Consider the following 27,266-nt stretch of genomic DNA (forward strand, 5'->3'; position numbering starts at 1 on the left):
AGAGTATGTGGCTTGGGAGCAGTGTCAGTAACTTTGGGATAAACACCCCAAAGTCATAACAGTTAAACTGCTGTAGAACATCAATAATATGGACAGGTCAGGTCACAAATTGGTTCAACAAGTAGTTTCATAGTGTGAGTACACTGAAATGTTTGTATGTAAAATGACGTCATCTCCCTAGTTGAAAGATCTGAACTATCTAAATAAATCGGGGGGCTGTAAAAAGTTTCCAGTGTAGTCTTCCAGTTCTAAGCCTGTTGTGTTTTAAGCAACTGCCTATCCATAACTTATTTTAATCCTCTTCAGAGACATGCAAATTGATTTTTTTCATCTTCATTCTTATAGTTATACTTATATTCACTACACATACTAAATGTTTTGTCCTGTAGTGTTGTATTTTGACATAGAATTGCCAAAAAATCAGAGTGACTGAATGCTTGCTCTTGTTGATTCCATGTAGGTGTGTGTGCGAGAGGGGTTTTCCCCAAGCAGTACCTGTTGGGTCGGCTCAGCCACCCCTTGGAGTCACACCTTCATAGTATCACATGCAGGGCTCCACTGCATCTCCTGTTCTTTATTGCTGAAGTAATGGTCATTGGAGTGTGTTTCTTGCTCACTCTCTGAGTGAGCACCTAGTGGTTTCATTATTGCTCCTTGTAAACAGTTAAGAGAATAGGTTTGAGTGTTTGTTACCAGTTTATTTTTTCTCCCCGTTCCCCTTCCCTTTCCCAGGGCCTGTGTTTGCCTTAGTGCCAAGGATATAAATGGTATGGGGTCTGCCAGTGCCAAGGGCAGACATACTTGCATCTTACCTAAAGTATCAAGGGGTGTCCCATCAAATGGACATCTAAAATCTGTAGGGTATTCTGTCTCAGCATCAAGAAAAAAAGGAACCATAACAGACTGAAGCCATGGCTGTTGAAAGCAGCCTTGTGGTAGCAGGCAGAGTCAATCGCATGTATCTCCAGCACTGAGCTCCTTGGCATTGGCTTCGTAGGCTTCAGTGCAATGCTGAGGAAGGATTCTGGGTCAGAAACCCTCTGCAGCAGCACTCCCGGGCACCAAAGGCTGCTCTGTGGATGGAGTTTCAGCACTGCCCTATTGCTTGTGCCATGTAAAAAACACAGGAATACTAATCGGGAAGGAGTGGAGGGTGGTGCTCACCCCCGGAGCTCCCAGGTGTGATCCCACTTAAGGAGTATGACCTGTGCTGTGCAACTTTTCTCCATCTGTGCAGTATCTAGCACCGTCCACTCTGGTCCTGCTAAGAGCACCAGTGAAAGACTTGGACCTTTCCTCCATGCTGGAGACCTTTTAAGGCAGTCAGGGACCTCATGGTCTTGTTGAGCCACATTCTCCCATCCCAATCAGTGTGAGAGTTGGCATGAAAATCTTTGGTGTCTTCCAGATTTGAACCAAGGATGATGCATCACCATTCTTTCTCTCCTGGCACCTATGTCCATCACCAGTGTACACTGCCCTCTTTGTTGTCACATATGACTCGTAGGTATCCAACTCTGAAGCAGACTCCTTTGTGTCATCGAGTAGCTGGTACTGGGTGGCAACAGCATGCTCAGGGACCAGACATAGCACAGACCTTTCCTCTCATGCTATGGCCAATTCAGTGACCAGATATGGCCACAAATGCCAGTGCTGTGCTCTTTGTGGACCTCTTGGACGTATCAGTCATGGGGATCCTTCTCTGTTTGATCCTTCTTGGTCTCCTCTGATGGATGAGTAGTGTTTCGAACAGGGACCTTTTCACAAGTCACAGTTACCACTATGAGCACTATCATCAGTCTCCTAGGCAGTGCCACTGATGGCACCATGGCTGAAGTTAGGTGCAGCAGCAGACAACCAAAACCATTTAGAACCATCTGGACAGGAGGAACCCAATCTGGCCTGGGCTGCCTAATTATCTTCACCTGATGAGGCAGTGACAGGAACCTCTTTGGGACCTCCCCCAGCAGACAGCAGAGCCCACCTTGAACTCAGGTGGGTTGCACAGAATCTGGGCATCCAGATGAAGGAGGTTACTAAGATGTCTGACCCAATGATAGACATCCTGTCCCTGGTGGGCCCCACCTCCCCGTTTAACACTATACAGGAGTATAACCAAGACCCTGTGGCAAACTCCAGCCTCCCTAACCCTCACAGTGATGAGGTGAAGAGAAGATATTTTGTGACTCCAAGGGTTACAAACACCTATTCTCACACACCCCTGGACTTCGTGGTGGGTAGCAGTCAATTGGTGGGGGGGAGAAATGCAACACGGGTATGCCCCTCAGGTTAAGGACATGAAGAAGCTGAACCTCTTTGGGATGGAGACATACTACTCCACCAGAGAGCTCCAGTTTTGCATTGTAAATCAACAGTCAGTCCTTAGCTGATACAGTTTTACATTCTGGGACACACAGAGGCAATGTTTACAGATCTTGTCCCTGTGGACTCCAGGTATGAGTTCTTCTCCATGGTGAGGCTGTGATCAGGACATTATTGTAGGCCATGCTGGACTGGGCAGACACAGCAACTTGTACCATATCCTCAGACATTGTGATGCCCTGTGCTGGCTGAGGCCTCTGGCCTCCGTGGGGGAGGTTCAACAAAACTAACAATCTGGGTCAGGGTTAAGGCTGCTGAAACAACTGTCAGATGCTCCCCTTGAAGAGGCAACATATCAACCCAAGAAATAAATCTTTCTTTCACATTTCTGTTCCATATATCCCATATCTGCCTTGCATAAGTCCAACCTTCACAATAATCCTTCCATTAATTCAAGACCTGATCACTCAACATCACGGCTGGCTCCTGTTCCCTAGCCTTCAGTCTCTCTACCTGACAGCTTGGAGACTGGATTGCTGAATCTACTAGTGTTCCTGTGCTTAGACCACTTTGAAGAGTTCTTATTGGCCAGGGGTCTGCAACCAAAATAGTGAGAAGAGCCATTTTTTTCAAATTCAGCCACAAAATCAAGATTCGTAGTGCATGTGAATATGAGACAGTCCTTGATGTCAAAACCTACTTTTTGTAAACCCTATTTTAAGAACAGGGCACACAGTGATTTGTACCAGTTAGAAGGCTTTGTTATTTTCACCCCTGGATTGGAGAGCAAATGAGGACAAGGAAAATGCTGTGCCTGGAGATTAGGCTCTTAAGCAAGAAGGAACAAAGTTCACCTCAACCCTCCACACTTCTCTCCCTCCATTCCCAGGCTGTAACCCCCCTCGGCCCACAAGCCCACCCCCTCATCTCGAGGCTTTACCCGCCTCAGCCCCCAAATCCACTCCCCTGTCCTCAAGCTTTACTCTCCCCTTCCCCAGCCCCAGGCTAAGTCCGAGAACTAACCCATCCATGACACTGGCTGGGGAGCCTATGCAAGGTGACCACATGAGCCCAGTGGAAGGAAGGTTGGTGGGGGTGAGCCAAGCCACGTCCACCAGAGTGGTGTGGCCGCTCAGATAGCGGGGTGAGTGAGGGGCTCTCTGCAGCTCCCTGCCTTGCTGTCACTGAAATAATGGAACTAAACTCAGTTGGTTTAACGGCCACATCCCTCCCACTGCCCTGCCAGCTGTTAAACCATTTAAATTTAGTTCTACTGTTTCAGTGATGGCAGGGGAGGGAGCTGTTGAGTCAGCAGCATCAGCGTCTGGAGCCATAAATGACTCTTTAAAGAGCCACATGTGGCTTCAGAGCCCCAGGTTGCCAACCCTGTTGTTGGCAATAGAAGACCATTTATCAGGGCTATTTGCACAGCCAAGTGGAAGAGATTCTCAGTTTGGTGTTTGCAGAGTCATACCTCTCCAACACAATCTTCAGTTCCCTTTATCTTGGACAACCTGGTGAAGGTGAAATAGCGGGGCTTGTCATTCTTGTCATTAAAATTCTTCTGGCCACCATCTTGGCTTTTCACCTAGGAGAAAATGGCCATTTCATGTTTACTAGCTCAATGGTGCAGCGTTTTCTTCAGACAAGACAGACTATACCTCAAATATGGCAGCTGACCCTGGTTTGGGACCTTAATTTGGTACTTTCAAGGTTGATGGGACCTCCATTCAAGCCCTTAGTGACATGCTCACTCCTCTGTCATGGAATGTGGCTTTCATGGTTGCTATAACTTCAGCCAGAAGGGTGTCTAAGCTCAAGGCTCTCACATCCAAACTATATATACCATCTTGCAAAGACAAGGTACATCTTCAGCTGTACACAACATTCGTCCCAAAAGTCGTTTGAAATTTTCATGCCAACCAAAACATATTTCTTCCAGTTTTTATCCCCAAAGCATGCTAACAGCTGTAAGAAGAGGTCTTTGTCTCTGAATGTTCTGCAAGCATTGACTTTGTACATTGAACAAATTAAGACATTTTGCAAGTCGAACCAGCTGCTTGTCAGAGTGGCAGAAAGGATGAAAGGCCTACTGGTGTCCTTCCAAAAGGTATCATCCTGGATGATGTCCTGCATCTGGGCAGAGAAGTTTCCTTCCCCCACACTGACGTCACATTCCGCCAGATCTCAGGCTTCCTTTGTGGCCTTCCTGGCCCAGGTCCCAATTCAGGAGACATGTAGAGTGGGAGCTTTGTCCTCAGTCCACACCTTCCCTTCACGTTATGCTGTTACCGGGAGTGGTGCAGCATTTGGGAGAGCAGTGCTTCAACTGATAATTCCCTGAGCTCTAACCCTGCCTCCTAGGTAAAGCGTGAGAGTTACCTATTTAGAAATGACATGAGCAAGCACTCGAAGAAAGAATGGTTACCTACTTCTTGTAGCTGCTGTTCTTCGAGATGTTGCTCATGTCAATTTCAAGACCCACCTGCCTTCCCCTCTGTTAGTAATCTGGCAAGAAGGAACTGCTAGAGGGTAGATAAGAGTCTTGTGTATGGTGCTGTGAGGGTATGACTCCAAGGGATGCTTGGGCCAATCTGACGGGTACTGCTAAGGGAAAAAATCTTCTGGTAACTGTACATACAGCATGCATAAACATACTTGGAATGGGCATGAACAACATATCTTTAAGATCAACAGCTACAAGAGGTAGGTAACCATTTTTGACATGATTAGGAAATAGCATATGACATTTTTAACCATGCATTTAAAGTTTTCATTTTTCTCCCCCAGCTCCAGAAATTTTAAACTATGAGCCTATTACTACAGCTGCAGATATATGGTAAGTTTATTTCTTCTAAAGATAATAGTAACTAAGCTTAAATAAATAGGGACCAAATAATTCAGACATCAGATATCTTTGCACACTTTTCCTCTAACATATCTTGTATTTTTACATCATTCTCTCATGTGGCAGAAACATTTTATGCAAAATATTAATTGTCTACTCATTAAGCATTGTATAGTTGTTAAATTTAAAAGTTACACTGCAGAAACTATATAAACTTTGTAGAGATGTGTAGAAGAGTAACACTTTTTGTGGATGTGGTGGAGCAGCTTAGGCTTGTTCAGCACTCCCTGCCAATGATTGTTCTGGTCTTACGATGCCTGTCTTGTAACTCAGCCCTCTGGTCAGGTCATGATTTAAGTCCACCCTTTCTGGAACACCAAGAGTCCAACAAATAAAACTCTAGTGTTGTCACACAGGATTTTTCAACTCCAGCATTGCATTTCATGGTCATCATGTCCTTTTCTCACGTTCAGGGTCTTCACACCACTTTCTGTGGTGTTTGATAATGGTACTGTTCCCCCTCATCTGCCTTTTAGCAGAGGTCCCCTTTAGTTACAGATAGAGCTATATATGCATTCAAACTCATACTATCTCCCTAAACCTGTCGGCAAGTCTTCCCACTGCCTCTTTTTCATCTTGACCTTCTTCCAAGGCTTTCCCATAGGACCACCAAGTAAATTCCAATTTAGAACTATAAACTCATACCTGTTTCTGCCCTCATGCTTAATCTTCCCTCTCTCTTCTGCTCTTTGCTTTGTTCAACATCCAAATGCTGCCTTTGTCAAGGTTTCCCATCAGAGCCTTCTCCATTTAAGTGGCTGGTGGCATCTTCTCAGACTTCTGTACTTGGGGGAGAATCCTAGAGCTAGTCATCTCCTAGACTTTCTCATCACCATCTCTTAGTTCCAAAGAGTGACTACAGAGTTTTTCCACTGTCTATGTACAACCCCTTTCTTCTACAACCTTCTTATAGTCCTCTTCCAGCAATTTTCCAGGTGGGCTTCATCAATTAAGTCTGACTGACCCTGGCAAGTGCAATCCATTTTTAACTGGCCTCTTGGGCTTAAATTACTACTTTTCTTGCCCATCAGACACTGCACCTAGTGTCTAGCAATCTTGTATTTTGCACAGCATAATTCCTAAAAATGTGGATTAAAGGTGACATGAACATGGTGATACAAATAGCTATTAATATCTTAAATTAGCGTTATTCCTATACATGTTTTTCAAAAAAAAAAAAAAAGTGTTGTCCATAAATGTGTTCTGGAATTCCCATTTTTGTGAATTTTTACTTCCATTCCCTTCTTCTTTCTTCAAAGGTTTTAATCTGGAGAGCTGACTGAATCTGTTCATATTCATGTATGTTAAGAAGTTATTATTTTGATTTTGTTCCACATAGCTTTGCTGCCTATTATTTTTCTGGAGTTATGTTACCCAGAGTTTGCTCCTGTGTCTGGAGCACATTAAAGGCAGCAGTAACAACTTCTTTCCTCACAATGTTTCATTGTGTAGAACTATTTTTTAATGGCAACTCTAAATATGCCCTAGGATAGAAATTTTTACTCACACCAAGAAACCTCACCTCTTTTTAAACTTCCTTTATATTACATGGTGCAGAGGTGTTGCATGTGCTTTAGAAGATAGTTTATTGATAAGAAGATCATGTGAGACCGAGAATTATAATGCTAAGCAAATACAACTTAAATGGGGCCGCTATAAGGTGGGTGCATAACTGGCTGGATAACTGTTCTCAGAGAGTAGTTATTAATGGTTCTCAGTCACGCTGGAAAGGCATAGAAAGTGAGGTTCTGCAGGGATCTGTTTTGGGACTGGTTCTATTCAATATTCTCATCAACAATTTAGATACTGGCATAGAGAGTATGCTTATTAAGTTTGTAGGTGATAACAGGCTGGAAGGGGCTGCAACTGCTTTCAAGGATAGGCTCATAATTCAGAATGATCTGGACAAACTGGAGAAACAGTCTGAGGCAAACAGGATGAAGTTTATAAGGACAAATGCAAAGTACTCCACTTAGGAGGAAACAGTCAACTCCGTATATATAGTATGGGAAGTGACTGTCTGGGAAGGAGTCCTACGGAAAGGGATTTAGGGGTCATAGTGGACAACAGGCTAAATGTGAGTCAACAGTGGGATGCTGTTGCAAAAGAAGAAAACGTGATTTTGGGATGTATTAACAGGAGTGTTGTGAGCAAGACATGAGAAGTCATTCTTTTGCTCTACTCAGCGCTCATTAGGCCTCAGTTGGAGTATTGTCCTGTTTTGGGCACCACATTTCAAGAAGGATGTGGAGAAATTGGAAAAGGTCCAGAGGACCAGCAAGAAGAACGATTAAAGGTAGAGAACATGAACTATGAGGGAAGACTGAAAGAACTGGGTTTGCTTAGTTTAGAAAAGAGAAGATTTAGAGGGGACATGATAGTAGTTTTCAAGTACCACAAAGAGGGTCACAAGGAGGAGGGAGAAAAATTGTTCTCTTTGGCCTCTGAGGATAGGACAAGGAGCAATGGGCTTAAACTGCAGCAAAGGAGGCTTAGATTAGGTATTAGGAAAACACCCTAACTGTCAGGGTGGTAAAACACTGGAATAAGTTACCTAGAGAAGTTGTGGAATATCCATTGTTGGAGATATTGAAAAGCAGTTTAGATAGATACCCATCGGGAATGATCTAGATGGTGTTTGGTCCTGCCAAGAGGGCAGGGAACTGGACTCTATGACCTTTTGAGGTTTCTTCCAGTTCTAGTTTTCTACTGTTCAAAATTATCAGTACAAACTATAGCAATGGCCTTTTGTAAATAGGATGAAATTCGACAAGGATAAATACGAAGTGCTCCACTTAGGAAGGAAAAATCATTTTCATACATACAAAATGGGAAATTACTTTCTAGGAAAGAGTACTGTGGAAAGGGATCCAAAAGTCATAGTGGATCACAAGTTAAATGAGTCAACAGTGTGAAACTGTTACATCTGAGAATGATTTGCTGCAGGTGGTGGTGGTGGTGGTGTTAAAAGGAGAAGTAATTCTTCTACTCTAGTCTGTACTGATTGGGCCTCAGCTGGAGTATTGTGTCCAGTTCTGGGTGCCCCATTTCAGGAAGGATATGACCAAATTGGAGAAGGTCCAGAGACGAGTAACAAAAATGGACTAAAGGTCTAGAAAATATGACCTATGAGGAAAATTTAAAAAAACTGGGTTTGTTTAGTCTGGCAAAAGGAAGACTGGGAGGGAGTTCTGTCCCATCTTTCAAGTACCTAAAATGTTGTTAGAAGGAGGAGGAATTTTTTAAAAAAATTCTAATTAATCTGTGGTAATAGGACAAGAAGCAATGGATTGAAATTGGAGCAAGGGAGGTTTAGGTTGGACATTAGGAAAAAGTTTGTCAGTGATAAGCACTGGAATAAATTGCCTGGGTAGATTGAGATCTCCATGACTGGAGATTTTTAAGAGCAAATTTGACAAATACCTGTCAGGGATGGCTTATATCAAGGGTTAGCAATCTTTCCAAGGTAGTGTAGAAATTTGACCTTTTGACCTCCTGTGTATAGTCCAAGTGCCAGCGATACTTTCTGAAGTCACTAATAGCCCTACTTACAACAGCTTCATTTGTAAATTAAGATGTAGAGCTTTACCATTTAGGAAGTGGTTGGTAGTATTAGCTGATCTCTTGTTAATCCAAGGTGGCATGGCTTTGAGCAAGCTCCTGGCTGCACAGGGGAGAAGGGACAGGGCTGAGCTTCTGCTTTGCATGTAGATGAAAATTGGGTCCCATGACATTCTTGGCACCTGTACTGGGGGTTGCTAATCCCTGGTTTAGATGGCATTTGGTCCTGCCATGAGTGCAGTGGGTTGGACTTGATAACCTCTTGAGGTTCCTTCTGGTTACATGATTCTATTTATTACTGTTTCCTGCCCAAGCTGTTTCTCAACAATGGGATACTTTATCACATGTCTGTGTGACCAAGTTTCAGTCTTTGACATTCTCCATGGCTGTGCATGATACTGGAAAAAGTTTTTTTTTTTTTTTTTGTTTCTGTCAATAACAACATGGGAATCTTGTGTGCATCTGTGTTGCACTGTTGGTTTTCACTGCTACCCTTATTTTTAAAATTGTATGTTCCTGCTGTTTGGATTCTTAAATTTTTGTACATAATACTTGCCCTTTTTCTTCAAGAGCTGGTCCTTATCGGTATTAACTGTAGTGGGCACATGCTGTATGCTCCTTGCAATGACAGTTCGTCAGTACCACTGTGTTTATCCACTTATGCATCTTACATTTCTTGCTGTGAGCTGAGGTATCATGGTTAACTGCTCCTGTACGTTTCTCTACCTGTGCATTTGTTTAACTCTTTTTGGAATGGAACCTCTTGTAGTTTTGTAGATTCAACTTTCTTGTAAAATGTTTGCAATTAACTTTTGTTAAATTTCATATTCATCATATACTCACAGTTCAGTTTATGGGCATCAGAGGTTCTTCAACATCCACTAATCCTACAACATTTGAGGCACTTAACCTGAGTTTCCGGGTTTCATCCCATACCTTTCCTGTCCTCAGGACTTCCCAGTAAGTGACTCACATGAAACTTGCTTTGCTGTTTCAGGGAACCACACATCTCATTAAGGTGTGACATCTGTCACTCCTTCCATCCCTACACCAAACAGTCTTGGGAATTCAGATTTCTCAATCGCCCCATGGAGCTCATCAGGAAACCTTGGGATCTTCTTGTTTCCTTCTTGTCAGCTGTAGCTGCTGAAAGGTGTCCTTACAGAACACACCAGTAAACCCAAAGACTCTTCTCAAAAAGTGAATGTAAGGAGAAGCCCCCACACAGGAAGGAAAGAAAAGTTTTTTGTTCAGAAGAAGGCAGTTTCCTTCCTTGCTTTGGGACCAAGTGAATCCCTCTGTCTTGGAACTGGAGCTCCTAGGAATCTTAGGGCAGCAACAACAGTACCAGAAGTTTCTTATGCTCCAAAACTGTTTGGAGGAAGTGTACTAGGACAGTAGGAACAGAGAGTCTTTAGCACTGGTGGATCTGTGCCAAGATAGCATGCCATGTCAGAGCAGTAGCAGGCTCTTGGTAAAATGCACTTATTGTAGCCTCTAAAATGTAGGCTCCCAAACTGGGGGAGGGGGAGGAGTGAAGAAATTCCAGGCAGGGCACAAGGCGACCCAGCCTCACTCCTGCCCGTCAATCCCCCTCACCCCAAGAAAGAGCCCATGCTGGTGTTAGCTCCTGCAAAAATGGAGGTAGCACCTGTCACATGACTGGATTTTTATATTGGGTATGGACCCAATATAACCATTTTTTGTTTCCATTGTATCTGTTGGCCCCAAATATTGTGCTGGGCAGGGCTTGTGAGGTGTCTAATGAAAGCTGCTGATATCCTGAATCTATGTATCCTGTTTGTCTGTATCATGTATGTAGATAAAGTTATAGATTTTAGCTATGTACCTGTATTAGAAAATGGTTTAGTGCTAAGCTTCACAATAGGTGTGAACTTGGCCCAAGCCAGGACGTTGGGCTAAACAATTAGGTGGAAACCCAGTGCTCAGATGCTGAATCCACATCCCAGATGCTTGGGACTCATCAATGGAATACAGCCCACTGGTCAGGTGACCTGGTCTAAGCAAAGAAATTGAAATGAGATGCCCAGGCATCCATCCCACCTTCAGTGTAAATGACTGGGGTGTGCTAGCAAAGCCAGCAACCAATAGCAGTTTGCCACAAGAACCCACCTGAGTCAGGTGGGGGTGGACCGTCAGGGGACTATGGGAAGAAGAATGAGCTTTGTCTCTGAATGAAAAAGGATGATGTGGCCTTAGCAGTGTCCATCCTGGATCTTTTGTCTTTTGGTACTTATGCCTGTCTCCAAGCGTCCATGTCCCAATATGTGGAGCCTAGTGGGCCAGATCTACCGTGCTCCAGTAACTGACACCATGTGACCTAAAATGGACTTTCAGAAACTTTCAAGAATCAGCAAATAGCATCACTGGCCTGCCCTACTAACTGTAATTAATGTATGTAAAGTATTGGTTCAACAGTTTTTCTCTAGCTCTGTTCTTCCTTTTATTAATAAACTTTTAGATATTTAGATCTAAAGGATTGGTAAGTGTGGTGATTTGGGTAAGATTCAGGTATATATTCATCAGGAACTGGGGCTGGAGCCTTTGGGGCCTGGAAGAATCTGTGTGGTATTGGGTGAAACAGGTTTAATAACCACTCACCTTAGTTTGGGGTTGTTGGTCTAGATTGGTGGAACATCTGGGAAGTCTGTGGATTTGCTTATTGGCTTCTAGCTGGCCAGTGGGGCTGGCAGAAGTACATGTGTGGCTTGATTGTGTTTGCCTTAGTGAGAAGTCTGAGCCTGGGGGCTCTAAGTAGCCTGAAATTTAAGCAAAGTTACCCAGAATTGATTTCTTTAGCTGTGCCCAGAAACCCTGTCTTATTAGAGTGCTAGCTTCCTGTGGCGTGGGAGGGAAGTCCCACAGGTGTATGCCAGAGCCGGCATCTCAGGAAGTGCATGTGCTGCATCCCCTCCCCAAACAGCTGGCACATTTCCTGAAAAGCTGTGTCTGTTGCCCTCCAGTGACTTCCTTCTGCCTTCATGAGGGGACGGGGAGGGATTGGGTGTCCCAGGTCCATGCCAGCTCCAACTGCTCAGGCAGTATGTGGCTACCCTGGGGAGAAAAATTATTGTAAATTTCACTTTCCAACAATTGAGTGAAACGTCTCATCGATGACCTGGCAAAAGATCTTAACCTTCAAGTTGTGGAGGCAATGTTGGCTTCTCCTTTTTTCTCAATTCAGTGCGATACCACCACTGATTTATAGCACAATGTTATCAGTTGCTTGTCTATGTTTGATTCATTAACAATAGAACTGTGAAAAAAGAACTGCTTTTTTTCCTAAGGATTTGACGATCACATCAAAGGTTTCTGATGTTATGAAAATGATTTCTGACTCTTGAAGAAAATGGACTTTCATGGGGGAAAATGATGTATGCACAGACAGTGCTCCAGCAATGCTTGGTTCTCGCTCTGGATTTGTGCAATTGGTGAAAGAAAAAAAATACAGCCATAGCCATAACCATAACACCCTGTGTCATGCACAGATAAGCATTGGCTGCTAAAACCCTTCCAGATGACCTACATGACTCGTTGAATTTGGCTATCAAAGTTGTCAATTTTGTGAAGAACAGTACTTTAAATACAAGACTTTTTTCAGCTCTTTGCATGGATTTGGGAGCAGATCATAAAACTTTAATTTCACACAAAGGTACGATGGCTTTCCAAAGGTAACATGCATTTGAGATTATTTGAACTGAAAGATGAAGTGGAAATTTTCCTCAAGCAACAGAAGAGAGAAGAGTTATGTCATGCATGTACGGACCAAACATTTCAACTTTTGCGGGCATACCATGTGGACACTTTTGAATCTTTGAACAACCTCAGTTTAAAGCTTCAAGGAAACAATGCTGCAAACATTATAGCACACTACGATGCCATCACAGCATTTATGGAAAAAATCCAGCTTTGGAAACATCGAACGCAAGCTCAGACATCTAACTTATAATCTTTTTTCCAACATTTTCATCACTTGCTGAAAATGAAGGTTTCCAAGAACTTTGTAAAGAGGATGTGACGAACAAAATTCTGTTACATCTGGACTTCCTTGCTGATGAATTCATATATTTTCCAAACAAGTTTTTTGGCAACTCCATTCATAAACTAGTATGCAATCCATTCAGTGTTGATGTTGATTCATTGCCAGAAGTGTTGCAAGAACAAGCACTTGAAATAAAATATGATTCACGTGCAAAAGATAATTTCGGAAACTTAAGCTTGGAGGAATTTTCGATAAAATATTTCCCAATGTGTTCAAAAGTTGAAGAAAAAGTGCTATGTATTATTCTTCCGTTTTCATCAATGTACCTCTGTGGAAAAAAGCTTTTCAATTTTAGTCACATTAGAAACGAAACAAAGAAATCAACTGGATGTCAAAAACAATTTGCGTTGCGCACTTTTCCTCTTTAAAGCCTAGGATTTCCCAACTCCGTGAAGAAAATACAGCATCATCCTTCACATTAAATTTGTTTTGTTTCTGCTATTTCTGATATTAAATTACAGTTTTATTCAAATTTTGGGCCAAGAAAAACGATTTGTGCTTATTTTTAAATACAATTTTTATACTTTTTTAAATTTTAAATTACAAATTGAATTTTTTGTTAAGGAGGCTTGGGTGATGGTAAAAAAAAAGGGGGGGTAGGCTTTCTTAAAAATGAAAAAGGGGGTGTGATGCTGAAAAGTTTGGGAACTACTGCTCTAAAACTATGTAAAAGATGAACTTCGGAGTGGGGTAAGAGAGCAGGTTTAAAAGTTAAATTTTGCCTTTACATTTTCTGTAAAAATCACATTTAGAGTGGGAGGTAAAAGAAGAGAAAATTGCTCATTTTAAGAATAAAGCAGCAAAAGAGCTTCCTCTTTCCTGCAAGCTGCAATTTAAAATAGGTGTTCTTTTAAACATAGACATTAAACAAACTCTCAATTCAGCTACAGTCCTTTGAATTAGGAACTACAGTTGCTTGCAAAGGCTTGTCGTAACTACTGAGATTTACAACCTGGATTGCCGTTATCTGGGCTAGCAATGTAGGAGAGCTACTCCAATTACTTTAATTTATAAAGGGTGAAACAGCTTCTAACGGGAGAGACTGAGACAGACCTATACCAGAATATTCCAAAGTGCTGTGGCCATGGTGCTATTCTGAAATATTGGGTAAAATGTTCAAATCTCTTCTCCACTTTAGTCTCCCAGATCTTGAGAGAGTGACCCAACCACTAGGCCAAAAGTTGTAAGAAAACCACTGTTTTTGGCTGATTTTGTTAGTCTTCCCTTCCATTTTCTTAAAACTACCCAAATTCAAAAGGAGAAATTGAGCCAAATCAAACAAAACATACTGGCTGTGGTGTCTACACTTGGCAAAAATTTCGAAAGGGCCATGCTAATGGCCAAATCGGAGAATACTAATGAGATACTGACATGAATATTCAGTGCCTCATTAGCATGCTGCTGGCTGCAGCACTTCGAAAGTGCCGCATTTCGATTGCATGTAGCTCGTCTACACAGGGCCCTTTTTGAAAGGACCCCGCAAACGTCAAAATACCCTTATTCCTATCAGCTGAGATTTCAATGTTTGCAGGGCCCTTTCGAAAAGGGCCCCGTGTAGATGAGCCACATGCGATCGTAATGCGGCGCTTTCGAAGTGCCACGGCCAGCAGCATGCTAATGGGTGCTGAATATTCATTTCAGCACTTCATTAGTATTCTTCAATCTGGCCATTAGCATGGCCCTTTGGAAATTTTGGCCAAGTGTAGACACAGCTACTGAGGGGTTTTTTACTTGATTTTTTTTTTCTTTGTTTTCAACCATACTGTTTTTTGTTGGAGTTGCTAGTGAACTGGAAGCCATTATTATCATCTTGCTGTAGTGTAGTTCTGTGGCAAATAATTTTGATAGTAAGGTGGTTCAATTCTGATTCTCTGGTGCTTTTATGTATTATTTGAGTAAGGGTGCTATAACTGCAGCCTGATGATGGTCTGGACAGAAGGTAAGTAGCTAGCCATATTTCTCTTGTGTATCTGTATTGACGAATTCAAAACAAAACATCTAATACTTTTCTCTTTGAAAAACATGCTGTCCTTTCCCCTAATGTAGAAGGTAATTGAGTGATTGCAGCAGTAAGAGAGAAATGAGCAGACAAGAGATAAGTAGGTGAGCAGCTTTCATTCTTGACTGCTAGGTTGAGCAAGTGGCATACCAGCAAAATCACTTAATGATCTGAGTAATATATTTGGAGACACACACTATGCATTGTGTTATGTAAATCAAATTGCTTAAACTGTGTCATACTTTGGACTTTTTCCTGGCAGTGGAATGAGAAATAGTGAGGCACACAAGGGTAAAGGGAGAATTAGTTTTTGATGTCTATTTTACTTATAATTTATCTTTCATCCTAAATTGTATCATTTTTCATTTCAGGAACATTGGTGTGATTTCATATATGCTACTAATTCAAGAATCTCCATTTGTTGGGGCAGATAATCAAGAAACTTTTCTCAATATCTCTCAAATCAATGTGGATTATTCAGAAGAAACTTTTGCATCAATTTCGTATCTGGCCAGAGACTTCATTCAAAAACTTCTTGTCAAAAACCCAGAGTAGGTAGCAGATTCTTTGGTGAATCTGTTTGTAAGCATCTGGCATAGCAGGTTCTTAATGGTGATTGAGGATGTTGAATGCTTCTGTAATTAAAATGTGATAAGACCAGTGACCATTTAACATAAAATGTTGGCTTTCATACAGCTACATTCTGGCTACGTCCACACTTAGTAAAAACTTCGAAATGGCCATGCTAATGGCAAGATGGAAGAATACTAATTGAGGCACTGAAATGCATATTCAGCGCCTCATTAGCATGCCAGCGGCCGCAGCACTTCAAAATGACCACTTTTTGCTGCTGCGCAGTTTGTCTAAACCAGGGTCCTTTTCAAAAGGACCCCGCCACCTTCGAAATCCTCTTATTGCCATCAGCAGATAGGAATAAGGGGATTTTGAAGTTGGCAGGGTCCTTTCAAAAAGGATTCCCATCTGGACGAGCTGCGTGGCAGCGAAAAGCAGCAATATTGAACTGCCGTGGCCGCCAGTGTGCTAATAAGGTGCTGAATGTGCATTTCAGTGCCTCATTAGTATTCTTCAATCTGGCCATTAGCATGGCCATTTTGACGTTTTTACCAAGTGTAGACACGACCTGTATGTGATATAAATATTTAAAATGTGAAGAATTCAAATGGAAAAACTTACTTGACCAGTGAGATCCTAATAATGGTATTTTCAGTTTAAATGTTGACTTGGAAAGTTATCAGTCTGTGTGTATATTGCATTAACAGTGTTTTATGGGCATGTGCACAGTGGAGTGTTTGGGACATAGAATGCTAAGGAGTTGTGTTTTGTTTGGGGGTAGCTAATTAACCATTTACTACCGACCCATGCTGCAGAGTTCAGGTCTAGGATATTTCCAAAGTTCAGGCTTCTGGTAATATCAGTTTGTAACTAATATTTTTATTCAATAGCATGTTGTTTGTTCACAAGTAGTTTCACTTAAAAATGCCATCAGGGCTTCAAAATCAAATTTGCTCTATATGCAGATAAACTGCTAGATTGGATACACAATCTTGAATGTATTTTTTCTTCTTCAAGAGATGTTCCTGTGGGCGCTCCGCTCTTGGTCTCCACTACATTGCATCTGACAAAGCAGGTCTTTGCCCATGAAAGCTAATGCTCCAAAATATCTGTTAGCCTATAAGGTGCCATAGGACTTCTTGTTTTCACCCTTGGTCTGTGTGTCATCCGAGCACCCTTGATGGGAGAGTTTCATAGCAGTCACCATGTGGGCCCCGCATGTGCAGTATTTGCCTTATGCTCCATTGTAAGTTGAAGTAGCATTTGTGTGGCATAGTTTGCACCAAAAAAAAAATAATAAAAGCCTTCTTAGTTTAGTTAGTTGCCTAGTTACTTCATAGTTACAGTTTAGAATTAGATAGTTGTTTGTTTAAAAAAAAAAAAGTTTCTATCAGCTGTTTCACTATGCTAGGCTCACCAGGCTTCACTCTGTTCCTCATGTAGGGATATTATGCCTGTCAAATGGATGCTCCCAGTGTGTCTTCTGTCTGGGGGAGTTGCATGTACCTCAAAAATGCCCTCACTGCACTAAGGCCTGGGTGGGGGCTAGATGGGCCAGTGACATGCAGCTCAAGCTACTACTTATGAAAAAGTACCTCCAGCCAGCCTCCTATCCTAGCAACTGAACCACATTGGCACCTTCACCAGTGTGGTCCCAACAAACTAAACTCTCTTTTTTAAAAAAAAAAAAAAAAAAAAAAAAAAGAAAAAATTCATTACCTTGTGGTGAACAGACAGAAAAAAGCAGTCTCCTACTAGAGCCACCTCTAATGGTGCCTAAGACACCTCTTCTCAGCACTTATGGCTGGTGCCAGGGGCATCATAAGACGGCTACACTTGTTGTTAGCCTCCAAGACCTCCCATCAGTTTAAACACTGGATATTACCAATGCCATCCCACTATTTTCTATCCCAGAAGAAAAGTGAGGGATAGTGCCGTATTCTCAAATGCTTTTTCCCCACAAACTCAAGTCTGTAAAGTCACAGCAATTCTAACATTCTCTCATTCTTTCTATCATCATTCCAGTGCTGCAAGAGGACTGGTTTTCAGCCCTTGATATCCAAGATGCATGTATCTATGTAACAATACATCCTTCACACAGACAGTTATTCAGGTTCACTCTGGGAGCAGATAATTACCAGTACTGGATTATGTCTCTTAGCCTGTCTATCTTGTCTCTTCCAAAATCTACACAAGAGATTTCCCTACTTAGATGACGATCTCGTCACGGCGCACACTCCACAAGATACTGTCCAATCCACACAAATTACAGTTCACTGCTTCCACAATCTTAGTCTGCAAATTAAGACACCAAAAGAGTTTACAGGAACATATCTGGACTCCGTGATAGTGTAAGCAGCTCTTCCATTAGACAGATTCCACCTCATACAAACCTTGGTAGCCATGGTTACAGCAGCCCACAAACCACATCAACTGCGTATCTCCATAATATTCCTCTTTTAGAGATTGGCAGAAGAGCCACCTTTGCAACACACTTTTGCCAAACATTGCGCTCTTATGTGCGGTTTCAGATCAGTCACACAATGGGGCAGAGCAATAATTTCCACATCCTTTAGCTAGACTCTGAAGCCCCTACCAGTGTAAAGGCACTGCTCTACACTCACCAGGATTGGAGTGTTTACAGGGACATATCTTGAAGTAGAAGTAAATGTTATTTACCTTGTGTAGTAACTGGAGTTCTTTGAGCTAAGTGTCCCTGTGGTTGCTCCACTACTCACCCACCTCCTCTCTACTTTGGAGTGATTAGCCTCTTAAGTAGAGAAGGAATTGAGGGTTCTTAGCTGCGCACATGCAGAGTGTGAAGCAGGCACTTCTTGTGTGCAGCTTGCATCGGGACTGCTATGATACTCTCTGATCAAGGGCATCAGGATGGCACCGAGACCACAATTGGAGCACCCACAAGGAAATTCATCTTGTAGAACTCATTACTGCAAAAAGTGAGTTATCTTTCCTTGTGAATTATAAATATTATCTCTGCTAGCCAAACTTTACCTTTAAGTAAATGATTTTAACATACAGAGGGCAAAGTTAGACCCTGCATTTGGATTTTGACTAACAACTCTGAACCCTGAGCCAGACTGGAATCCAGACACTCCTTTGTAGTTGTACTGGCATAAGAAGGCAACGACCTGAGAGTGCTGTAAAATTTCTGCCTTTTCTGTTACCTGGTGTGCAGCTAAAACTTAGACACTTTTTATATTTTTTAATATTTGTTAAATAAATTGTGCATTCTGTATAACAACTTAATGCTTCCACTTACGTAAGTCAAACCGCTTCCTCTTAATTTTGTTTCTCTCTTTTTATTGAAGGGAAAGACCAACAGCAGAGGCCTGTCTCTCTCATTCTTGGTTGAAACAGGGGGAATTCATACTTCTGCGTTGTCCTGAAGAATTTTCCTGTCCGTCTCCAGTGCAGGAACACACAATAAAGTGTTCAGAGGAAAGGAGTACCAAATCAATTTGTAATGGTACCTGTGGTGACCGAGTAGATAAAGAGAACATTCCAGAAGACAGTAGTACAGTCTCTAAACGTTTTCGATTTGATGATTCCTTTCAACATCCTCAAGACTTTACAACAGATATAGTATGTTAACATACATCTGTCTGTGCAGGTCCCTTGAACTGAATTTAGGATTATAACCCAGTGGTGAATATTATGAGATTATGGCTTGTACTTTCATGCAGCACAGTTATATTGGAAATGCACTTTTGAGCAATCCTCTTACGTGGTACTTTCTTTCATGTCCATTGCTGGCAATGGCTTTTACTCCTAAGGAACTAGAGTTCTGGTATCAGGGGAGTGCCTTATGTTTTGTAGGGTATTTAGTTTAACATATTTGCACTTTTCAAGTTTTAGTCCAAAAGTGTTTAATATATTAAAATAGAGAATAAAAATATAAAAATGTTTGAATATTAATAAATGGATCCTAGTTAAACAACTTATAAAAATGCTTAAGGTAAAGATACCATACATTTTTGTGACTAAATCTCGATAATGAATTGAAGCAGACAAATTAAAACTAATAACTTCTGACAGCCTTTCACTGCAGGGACTGTGCTATCATTTGTTAACTGAGAGTTTAAAACTGTGGAATATTGGTATGTATTTGATGCTTTCAGCACATACTGTTTTACTTTGAATGTTTAGCTGTGGTTTAAGGATTGTATTTCTGCCTTCCTTGACTGGTTCCATCTGGATAGTGTACTATATACATGTGTACCTGTAATATGCTAGCATGACTATCTTTGTATACTAAGCTAGAATAATGGGAGGTTGTCAGTCTTAGTGCTGATGATTCTTGCTTCGTAAATCTAACTGAACTGTAAGAGTGAAAAGTCTTACACTGAGGTGCACATTCAAAGAAGCGTACATGCTCCAAAGAAGTTACCAGTCTCCATATATATATATGGATTTTATTGAAATACATATTGCACAGTAAACTATAAATATTCCAATATCCATAATAGTTAGACCTCTTAAAAACATCAGAAATGATGAGACTAGTAGCGGCATGTAGTAATTTATTACCTGGGCAACCTGCCATGCATTCTGCATTAAGGATGTGTTAAAAATCTGATGAAGATGTGGGATGGAGAGTGTGATAATTTTCTTGTATAGTAATTTTTTTCCAACTTTTTTTTTCTCAAAGTACTTAGATCCATGTCAATGTTGAGAAATTGACTTCAAAATTTCTGAATTAAAATTCAGAGCTCTATTGGTTATAAATTTATCTGGTTTTATAAACATTCACATCCATTTTCTGTTTTGCACTCTTAATCTTACAAAAAAAAAAAGCAGTGTGTCTTAATTTTTGTTTTTTTTTGGGACGGGGGGAGGGTGTTGGGAAGGGCATGCCTTAATTCCTCTTGTTCCCAGACTCTGAAAAACATTATTATACCAAGTTTCAGCTAGGAGCGTATTAGGTCAGCTCCTGCACTGAGTTGAGTGTAGAAATACTGACAAGATATATCCATGGTAGTACTAATGGTGTGAAAATTGGAGCCGTTACATGCAGGGAATACAAGTAAAGGTCTTTAAAATATTATGAAAGTAAATAGCACTTTTTAAAGAACTTCCGTGATCTTCTGATCTTCATAGCTTAGACGGAATTCTCCTTGATGTTGATGTCTCATTTGTCTTACATAGGGAAAACTGTGATATTTAGTTAACTGCAAAATATTTCCTCAAATGATCATTTGGATCCTGGCATACTTAAGCAGTTTATAGCTAAAAATTGAAGAGAAAATAGCAAACATTAACAAAATGAGCATTTGCATGATTTCAATATGTAGTAAAATGTTGTATTTTAAGAACCTTTATAACAAAACAATAGATTAAAAACAAATGATTTGTGTAGTAAATCTAACTTGGTAGAGAAAAACAATAATGATCTCTTTACTTGGGTAATACTCCTACTGATCTGATTGGAAATTCCAGCTGAGTAAAGTGTGCAGGATCAGATCTTAACCTTTTTATGTATTACAATCCAGTCTTTTATAATCTCTTTATAGAGACTGATATCCATGTGATATTGTTTTTAATATCAAATATGTATTCAAGCATAAGCTGAGTTACCCAGTTATTAGGGTACTGCACAAGTCTCATCACTAATGTATAGAATACATAACATGTATTTTTTTCTATAAATCAGAAATCAAGGAATAAAGTAGATTTTGTGGAGGCAGTTAATAGACAAGTTGGATTGTATTTTGGTTATTTTTTCTTTGAATTTTGGAAGCCTTTGCCTTTAACCAAGAGATGTGAGAAGATACAAGAAACTTAATCTAATTACAGCGAATTGAAATAAAGGTATTTTCATGCATTTAGAAATGAAAGTTTACTGATGAAGAGAGGAAATGTCAAGAGTACAAAAGATGCAGCAATAAAAAATTAAAAATTATTGGAATGTAGTTCAAACTGTTCAAAATACTGCTAAATTTGTAATTTTAAAACTGGACACTTCCACACATTAATATTACTGTTTTTTAACCTATGATAAAGGCTTTGCAAAATATAAAGTCAGCCATAAATACAAGCACTTTAACAAAATAAAACACAGGAGATATTCCATAGAGGCATTCCATCATGGTATTTGATAAATGTTTGTTTCTTGATGTTTTTTCTGGTCTCAAGTTATCTTTTAATTTGAGTAAGTGAATTTTGGTTTTAGTCAATGGAGCTTTTTCAAATTTTGTATATATATGTATTTTTGTATGTAAATGCAAAATATAAGTTAAGCCAGAATTTTAAATAGATTAGATTAATATAAATGTTTAATTTTATAAGAATTTTGTATTGTGCATGCCTTAAATTTTTTTAACGTGTAATTTCTTTTAAGGTACAGTTGTTCTTTGATAGACCATCGTGCTTCATGTCACATTGGGGTTTAGGAAAAATATGTAAATGGTCATGTTTTATTAGGATATCTGATGTAATTTCTATGCACTTCCTGAATCCTTCTGCATAAATATTTTGTATTGAACTGTGACTTTATTCAACAATCTGCACACCCATTTTTTTCTAATCAGAAAAAGGGGGTTTCCAGTTAATGTCCTATGTAAAGTTCATATTTTTCAAAAGTTTTTTTTTTAAGTGCTACCACATCCTTATACTTATTAATTTCATATCTGGAATGTTGGCTACATTTGAATCTAGATTAAATCTATGAGAGAACAAGTGTTTCTGCGTAACGTGCATTGAGAGCCACAACTCTTGTCTTTTTATAGTTGAATTTTAGGTATAAATTTTTAGAGGAAAGAGACATTTTAAGTCAAAGTCCAAGTGTCTTTTCAAAAGGCCCCATGTACACAGGCAGCGTGTGTTTTGAAAGCGGCACTTTTGAAATGCATACGGCCATCAGTATGCCAACGAGGCATTGCATATGTTGAAGTGACTCATTAGCATACCCCTTCTGAAAGGCAGGGGCTAGTGTAGCCACAGCCCTTGTGTTTAGAACTTCATGACGTGTTCTGTGGAAGGAACAGTACTGCCATGTATTTGTTTTGGCATTAGTGCAGTATTGCTTTAAATCCCTTAAATGTTCTGCACATAACTTTTATCCAATGTTTCATACACTAAAACCAAATCATATTTATGAAATACTAGTTTTCCTTATTAGCAACGTTCTAGCACTCGCGAAAGAAAATAAGAAAGGTGAATCTCCACTTGATTTTGGTCTTTCCTGAAAAATGTGATGTTAGCAGAATAATCTTTCGTCTAGATAGCAATTAATAATGTCATAAATTCAACCACAAATGTTTTAATTAGTGTATAGAAAAATTCCACAATATAGAAGAATTTCGGTTGTGTAGCTTTGAATTGAATTATGTAACGACAAACCATACACTTTTAAGATGCAACTTAGAAAACTGATTCACATAACATTTGTAGTCTTTACATAATAAACTCTAAAAAGACATTAGATGCAAAATGGGTCAAAATATTAAATGGGCCAGAAGTATCTTAATTTAAAACGTCAACCCACTGGTGATCTGTAAAGGTTTCCTGGATCAGGCCTTTGTTATGATAAGACTTCAAATTGTTTGCTTTTATAGCAGAAGGAAAAACAGGTGAATTCTTGGTGCCAGTGAACCCTGTCAAAGCTCCTATTGGCTTGAGAAAGCTGAAGATTTACCCTTGAAATCTTGGGAAAGAGAATGAAGCACAAAAGATTTCAGTCACAATGATGAGGCCAAAATTCCTGTTGAAACGCTTACCATTGAGTGTTCATTCTAATCTCAGGTCAATATTTATATTTTACCTAATCTCAATCTGAATAGCCCAGGGTGTGTTGAATCTAACTTCTAGGTAGTTTGATGGTGAACATGCTGACAGAATTGTGCAAGAAAATTTTCAAGTCTTATCTTCCTGTACTCCTTTACTAGCATGGCTTTCTTTGAGGATGGAAAAAAGAATGCTACGGAAATGTTGTTGAAAAGAGGTTGCATGTTACTGAGGGTGGCAATTTGTAGCTCAGTGCCTTCTGGGAGATAATTCTATGGAAATTACTGAGGAAGTTCTGTCCCCAGGTTGTTGGCCTGGATGTGAGCTAACAATTTAAGAGATGAGAACTCCTGTATCCCCTACTAACGTCTTGAGCTTGCCAGTTCCTTCCTTTGGAGCATTACTACTACTTCCTGATCTCCATAGATATAATCTGCAGCATCTGGTAAGCAAAACTACTAACAAATGAAAATGTTAAACACTATTGTAATGACACTGACCTTTACTCAGTACCACGCCCCTGGATTTTGTAAGTGCACATTTCATATGTCCCTGTGTACACTCAGATACATTTCAGTTTCTGGTCCAAGGACCTTTCCTGAACTTGAATGATTTTTTGACCAATTCGCTAGTCCTGCTTATTAGCCTGTGAACTACTTATGTAATACAACGATTTCAAATACATGCTGCTGAAGTATGTCACATCCTGCATGTATTCTCTTGTGTGTGAGCATAATGTATGTAGTATTACAGATTTGCTGTGTAATTACTACCTTTTGTATGGCTCTACTCATCTCACATTTGCTGTTTGGACTATTTCTACTTCATTTTGCTCTACTGCATAGAGCAGCTAATGGCCTTTATGGACACAAGGATATGAGTGAATTAATTCAACGATGCTCAAACAAAGTAGTTTTTTTTTATTTGGTCATGAGGACAGATACACTAAATAATTCACTGCTGGTGTAATTCTGCTGAAGCTGAAAAGCTAACAGAGACTAGAACAGCACTAGAAGGGCCAGTTAGCGAAGGTCAAAGTCAGAATAAAACCCTGTAAGAGCTAATGATATACTTGGTTAATGCACCAGCATTAAAATGCTGGCTGGATTATTGCCCAATATCATTGGTGATTTAGGTAAACAGATCTTCTACCTTGTAATTTTATAATCTCCTTTGCTTTATTATGTTGCATCTTGATATTCACTTGCAGATAAAGGGTCTGGTTTCAAAAGCGCTGAACCTGCAGTTTCTATAGATTTGCATTCAGAAATGCCAGTGTTCAGCATCTCTGACCATCAGGCATGCAGTCATTTGACAAAAAGAAGTCCTGTGGCACGTTATAGACGAACAGATGTTTTGGAGCATAACTTCTTGTTGTTGTTTTTGAAGGAACAGACTAACTCGGCTACCCCTCTGATACTAGTAATTTGACAGTTTACAGAGGGCAGCAATCATTGGGCCATTCCCCTGTTCTACCCTCCCTGGATTGATGAAAATCAAATCGCTCCCAACTGAAATGAGACTCTTCCCAACTGCTCAGAAATGCCCCTTCTGTTCTATTCTTTGCTCATACTAAATTTCCCTAAAGGGTCAATACTCAAATAGGATGGCTATGTTTTACTACACAATGTGGTGATCTCCAATAGAGGAAGAGAATGTGACTGCACTGAGCTACTGCTATAACTTGATTTTTGACTGCATTCCCTTTTATTCTCAGAATTCTGGAAATTTTGACTAGGGTGTTTGTGCAAATGTGTGTAGACTTGACTTTTGTAGAGAAAGATGCAGTACTTATACCATGTCATATACAATTCTTTCTGCCATTATAACACATTTTATCAGGAAAAAAATGCAAATCAAAACCATGTTTCATGCATTCATTCAATTTTCGGTTTTATCAGATTTCTGTATGTGGTATAGAAATATTTGCATGCAACTTTGATCTCATCACCCACTACTTTGTTGGGTAAAACAAGCAAATGATTCTTAAACTGAAACAAAATAGTTAGCATTTGCTATCTCGCCAGCCTTTCCATATGTCATCTGCATTCATGATTTAAAGAGAGTATTTCAAATAGCTACTAACTTACCTACATTTAATTGAAGCTTGGAGTTGCACTGTACAAAATGTTTAAAAATCATTCCTGTGACTGGGCCTCAAAAAGATCAAGGTGCTCCACCAGCCCTCACTGACAGGACAATCTCATGTACCTTTTACTGAAGTCAGTGGAGAACTGCAGGAAAATGTGGAACACTTCCTATACCTTGGAAGTAATACTTCTGCAAAAGTTGGCATTGATGCGGAAATTCAGCATTATCTGAATCGTGCAAGGTTTCCTTTCACCTGTTTGAGACAAAGGGCCTTCGAGAACTGTAACATCTATTACAAGACAAAGCTCCTTGTATACCATGCTACTGTATGCATCTGAAACCTGGACAACATAGAAGCATCATTTGAAGGCACTTGAGCAATATCATCAACGCTGCCTCAGGAGAATCTTAATTATGTCTTGGGTGGATGGGCATGCTAACACTAGCATCTTGGAAAAGTTGAACATCGCCAGCATTGAAGCCATTATCATTCATCAACAACTTCACTGAACTGGTCACATGGTTCAGATGTCTTATCAGCACCTTCCAAAACAGATTGTTTTCTGAGTTGGAGTAAGGATAGAGAGACATTGGGGACCAGCAGAAGTGATAAGAGGGCATGCTGAAGGCGCACATGAAAAAGTGCAGCATCAGTGTCAATACTTGGGAGAACCTTGCCCAAGACTGTCACCAGTGGCAAACTCCATGCGGAGGTGATGCAATTTGAGGTCCTGCTGCAGTGCAAATGAAGAGAGGTGGAGAAGGAAAGAGCATCAAAAGCTGCCTTGTGCCTCTCCAAGAGCTACCAATACCTGCTCCTTCTGTGATCTGCGGCTCCAAAATCAGGCTGATCAGCCATCAACGGACTCACAAATAGGAGGGGTGACATGAAGACATCCTACTTGTTATTGGGTGACCATCAGGAGACCTTTTAATACAAATGAACTCAACTGTTAACTTCAGGTTATTAAATCTGCCTGTTGGCTTTTGGCAATAGTGATCCTATTATTTGTGTAAAAATCCTTGACCCTCGTTTTTAATAGTTCCATTCATATCTTAGTGGATAGCTGTGACCATGCCATATTGTATTCTAAAACTCTCGTAGGATGTGCACGTGTAGCTCAGAGATGAGATGCATTGAAAAAATGTCTGCCATACTGTTGGCATAATGGAAGTTAGAAGGCTATAGTTATGGAAGTGTTACAATCAGATGATCCTTGGTTGTAATTGAGTTTGCTACATTAACTTGCACTAAATGGATTTAACAAATAGAAACATTACTTCATTTCCTCCTCTTCCATGAAGGATCTGATATGACTAAGTGCAAAGTGTTTCTACTGAAACTTAAATCAGGATGTTTAGGATGCTGAACCTGCTACAAGATGCATTCAGCAATTTGAAGGAATAGGCCATGTGACAGCTAAATGTAGAGAAACCATCATTTAAAAGAAAGCTCTGATTATGTGGGAAACTTAAAACTTATAGCTTAGAAATAATATTGAACAACAGTTACCACCATGTTTATATATTTACTTAAACTATTCTCATGTGGTTCATAATAGTGACTCTTACTGGGCAAATGGGAATCTTCTGAAGTACCCTCAAATCTTTGGATTTTTTTAACTACATACCTGCTTCAGTTAATGTGAGTTTGGCCACTATGTTGGGAGTGGGAGGGACAAACTTGTGGAAATTACTTTGAACAACAAAGTAGTAGTAAAAAGAAGTTCCAGAAGGAGTAGAGAATATCTGGTAACATATGCAGATATGTAAGGGCAGAGATCTGTTTTGTAAGTAATTAGGAGCCCAAGTCACATTGCAAGTCAAATACAGTATTTAGGCACTTTTCTAAAATCCACCCTTTATCATGTTTAAGAGCACACAACTTCCCCAACTCTGTAATGCTAATAGCCTGCAGACTGTATCTCACTAATGAGGAAAAGAAGAAAATTGACAAGATTTTTTTGAAAGCAATCTCCAGGACACATACTTCCTTCTTCATTGAT

The 27,266-nt window shown here is 40.1% G+C and overlaps 1 protein-coding gene across 1 annotated transcript in view; it reads left to right on the forward strand.

Annotated features, from left to right (window-relative positions):
- The window catches only part of STK17B (serine/threonine kinase 17b), a 46,190-nt gene extending 19,866 nt beyond the window's left edge, over positions 1–26,324 (forward strand). The window contains exons 6-8 of the mRNA XM_075001730.1: positions 5,113–5,161; positions 15,225–15,404; positions 18,756–26,324. Coding sequence (XP_074857831.1) covers positions 5,113–5,161; positions 15,225–15,404; positions 18,756–19,038 — 512 coding nt within the window. The 3' untranslated portion in view covers positions 19,039–26,324. The remainder of the gene's footprint in view (positions 1–5,112; positions 5,162–15,224; positions 15,405–18,755) is intronic.
- Positions 26,325–27,266: the final 942 nt, after the last annotated feature.

The sequence above is a fragment of the Carettochelys insculpta genome, chromosome 8 (genome assembly GCF_033958435.1).
Source record: "Carettochelys insculpta isolate YL-2023 chromosome 8, ASM3395843v1, whole genome shotgun sequence".
NCBI lineage: Eukaryota > Metazoa > Chordata > Testudines > Carettochelyidae > Carettochelys > Carettochelys insculpta.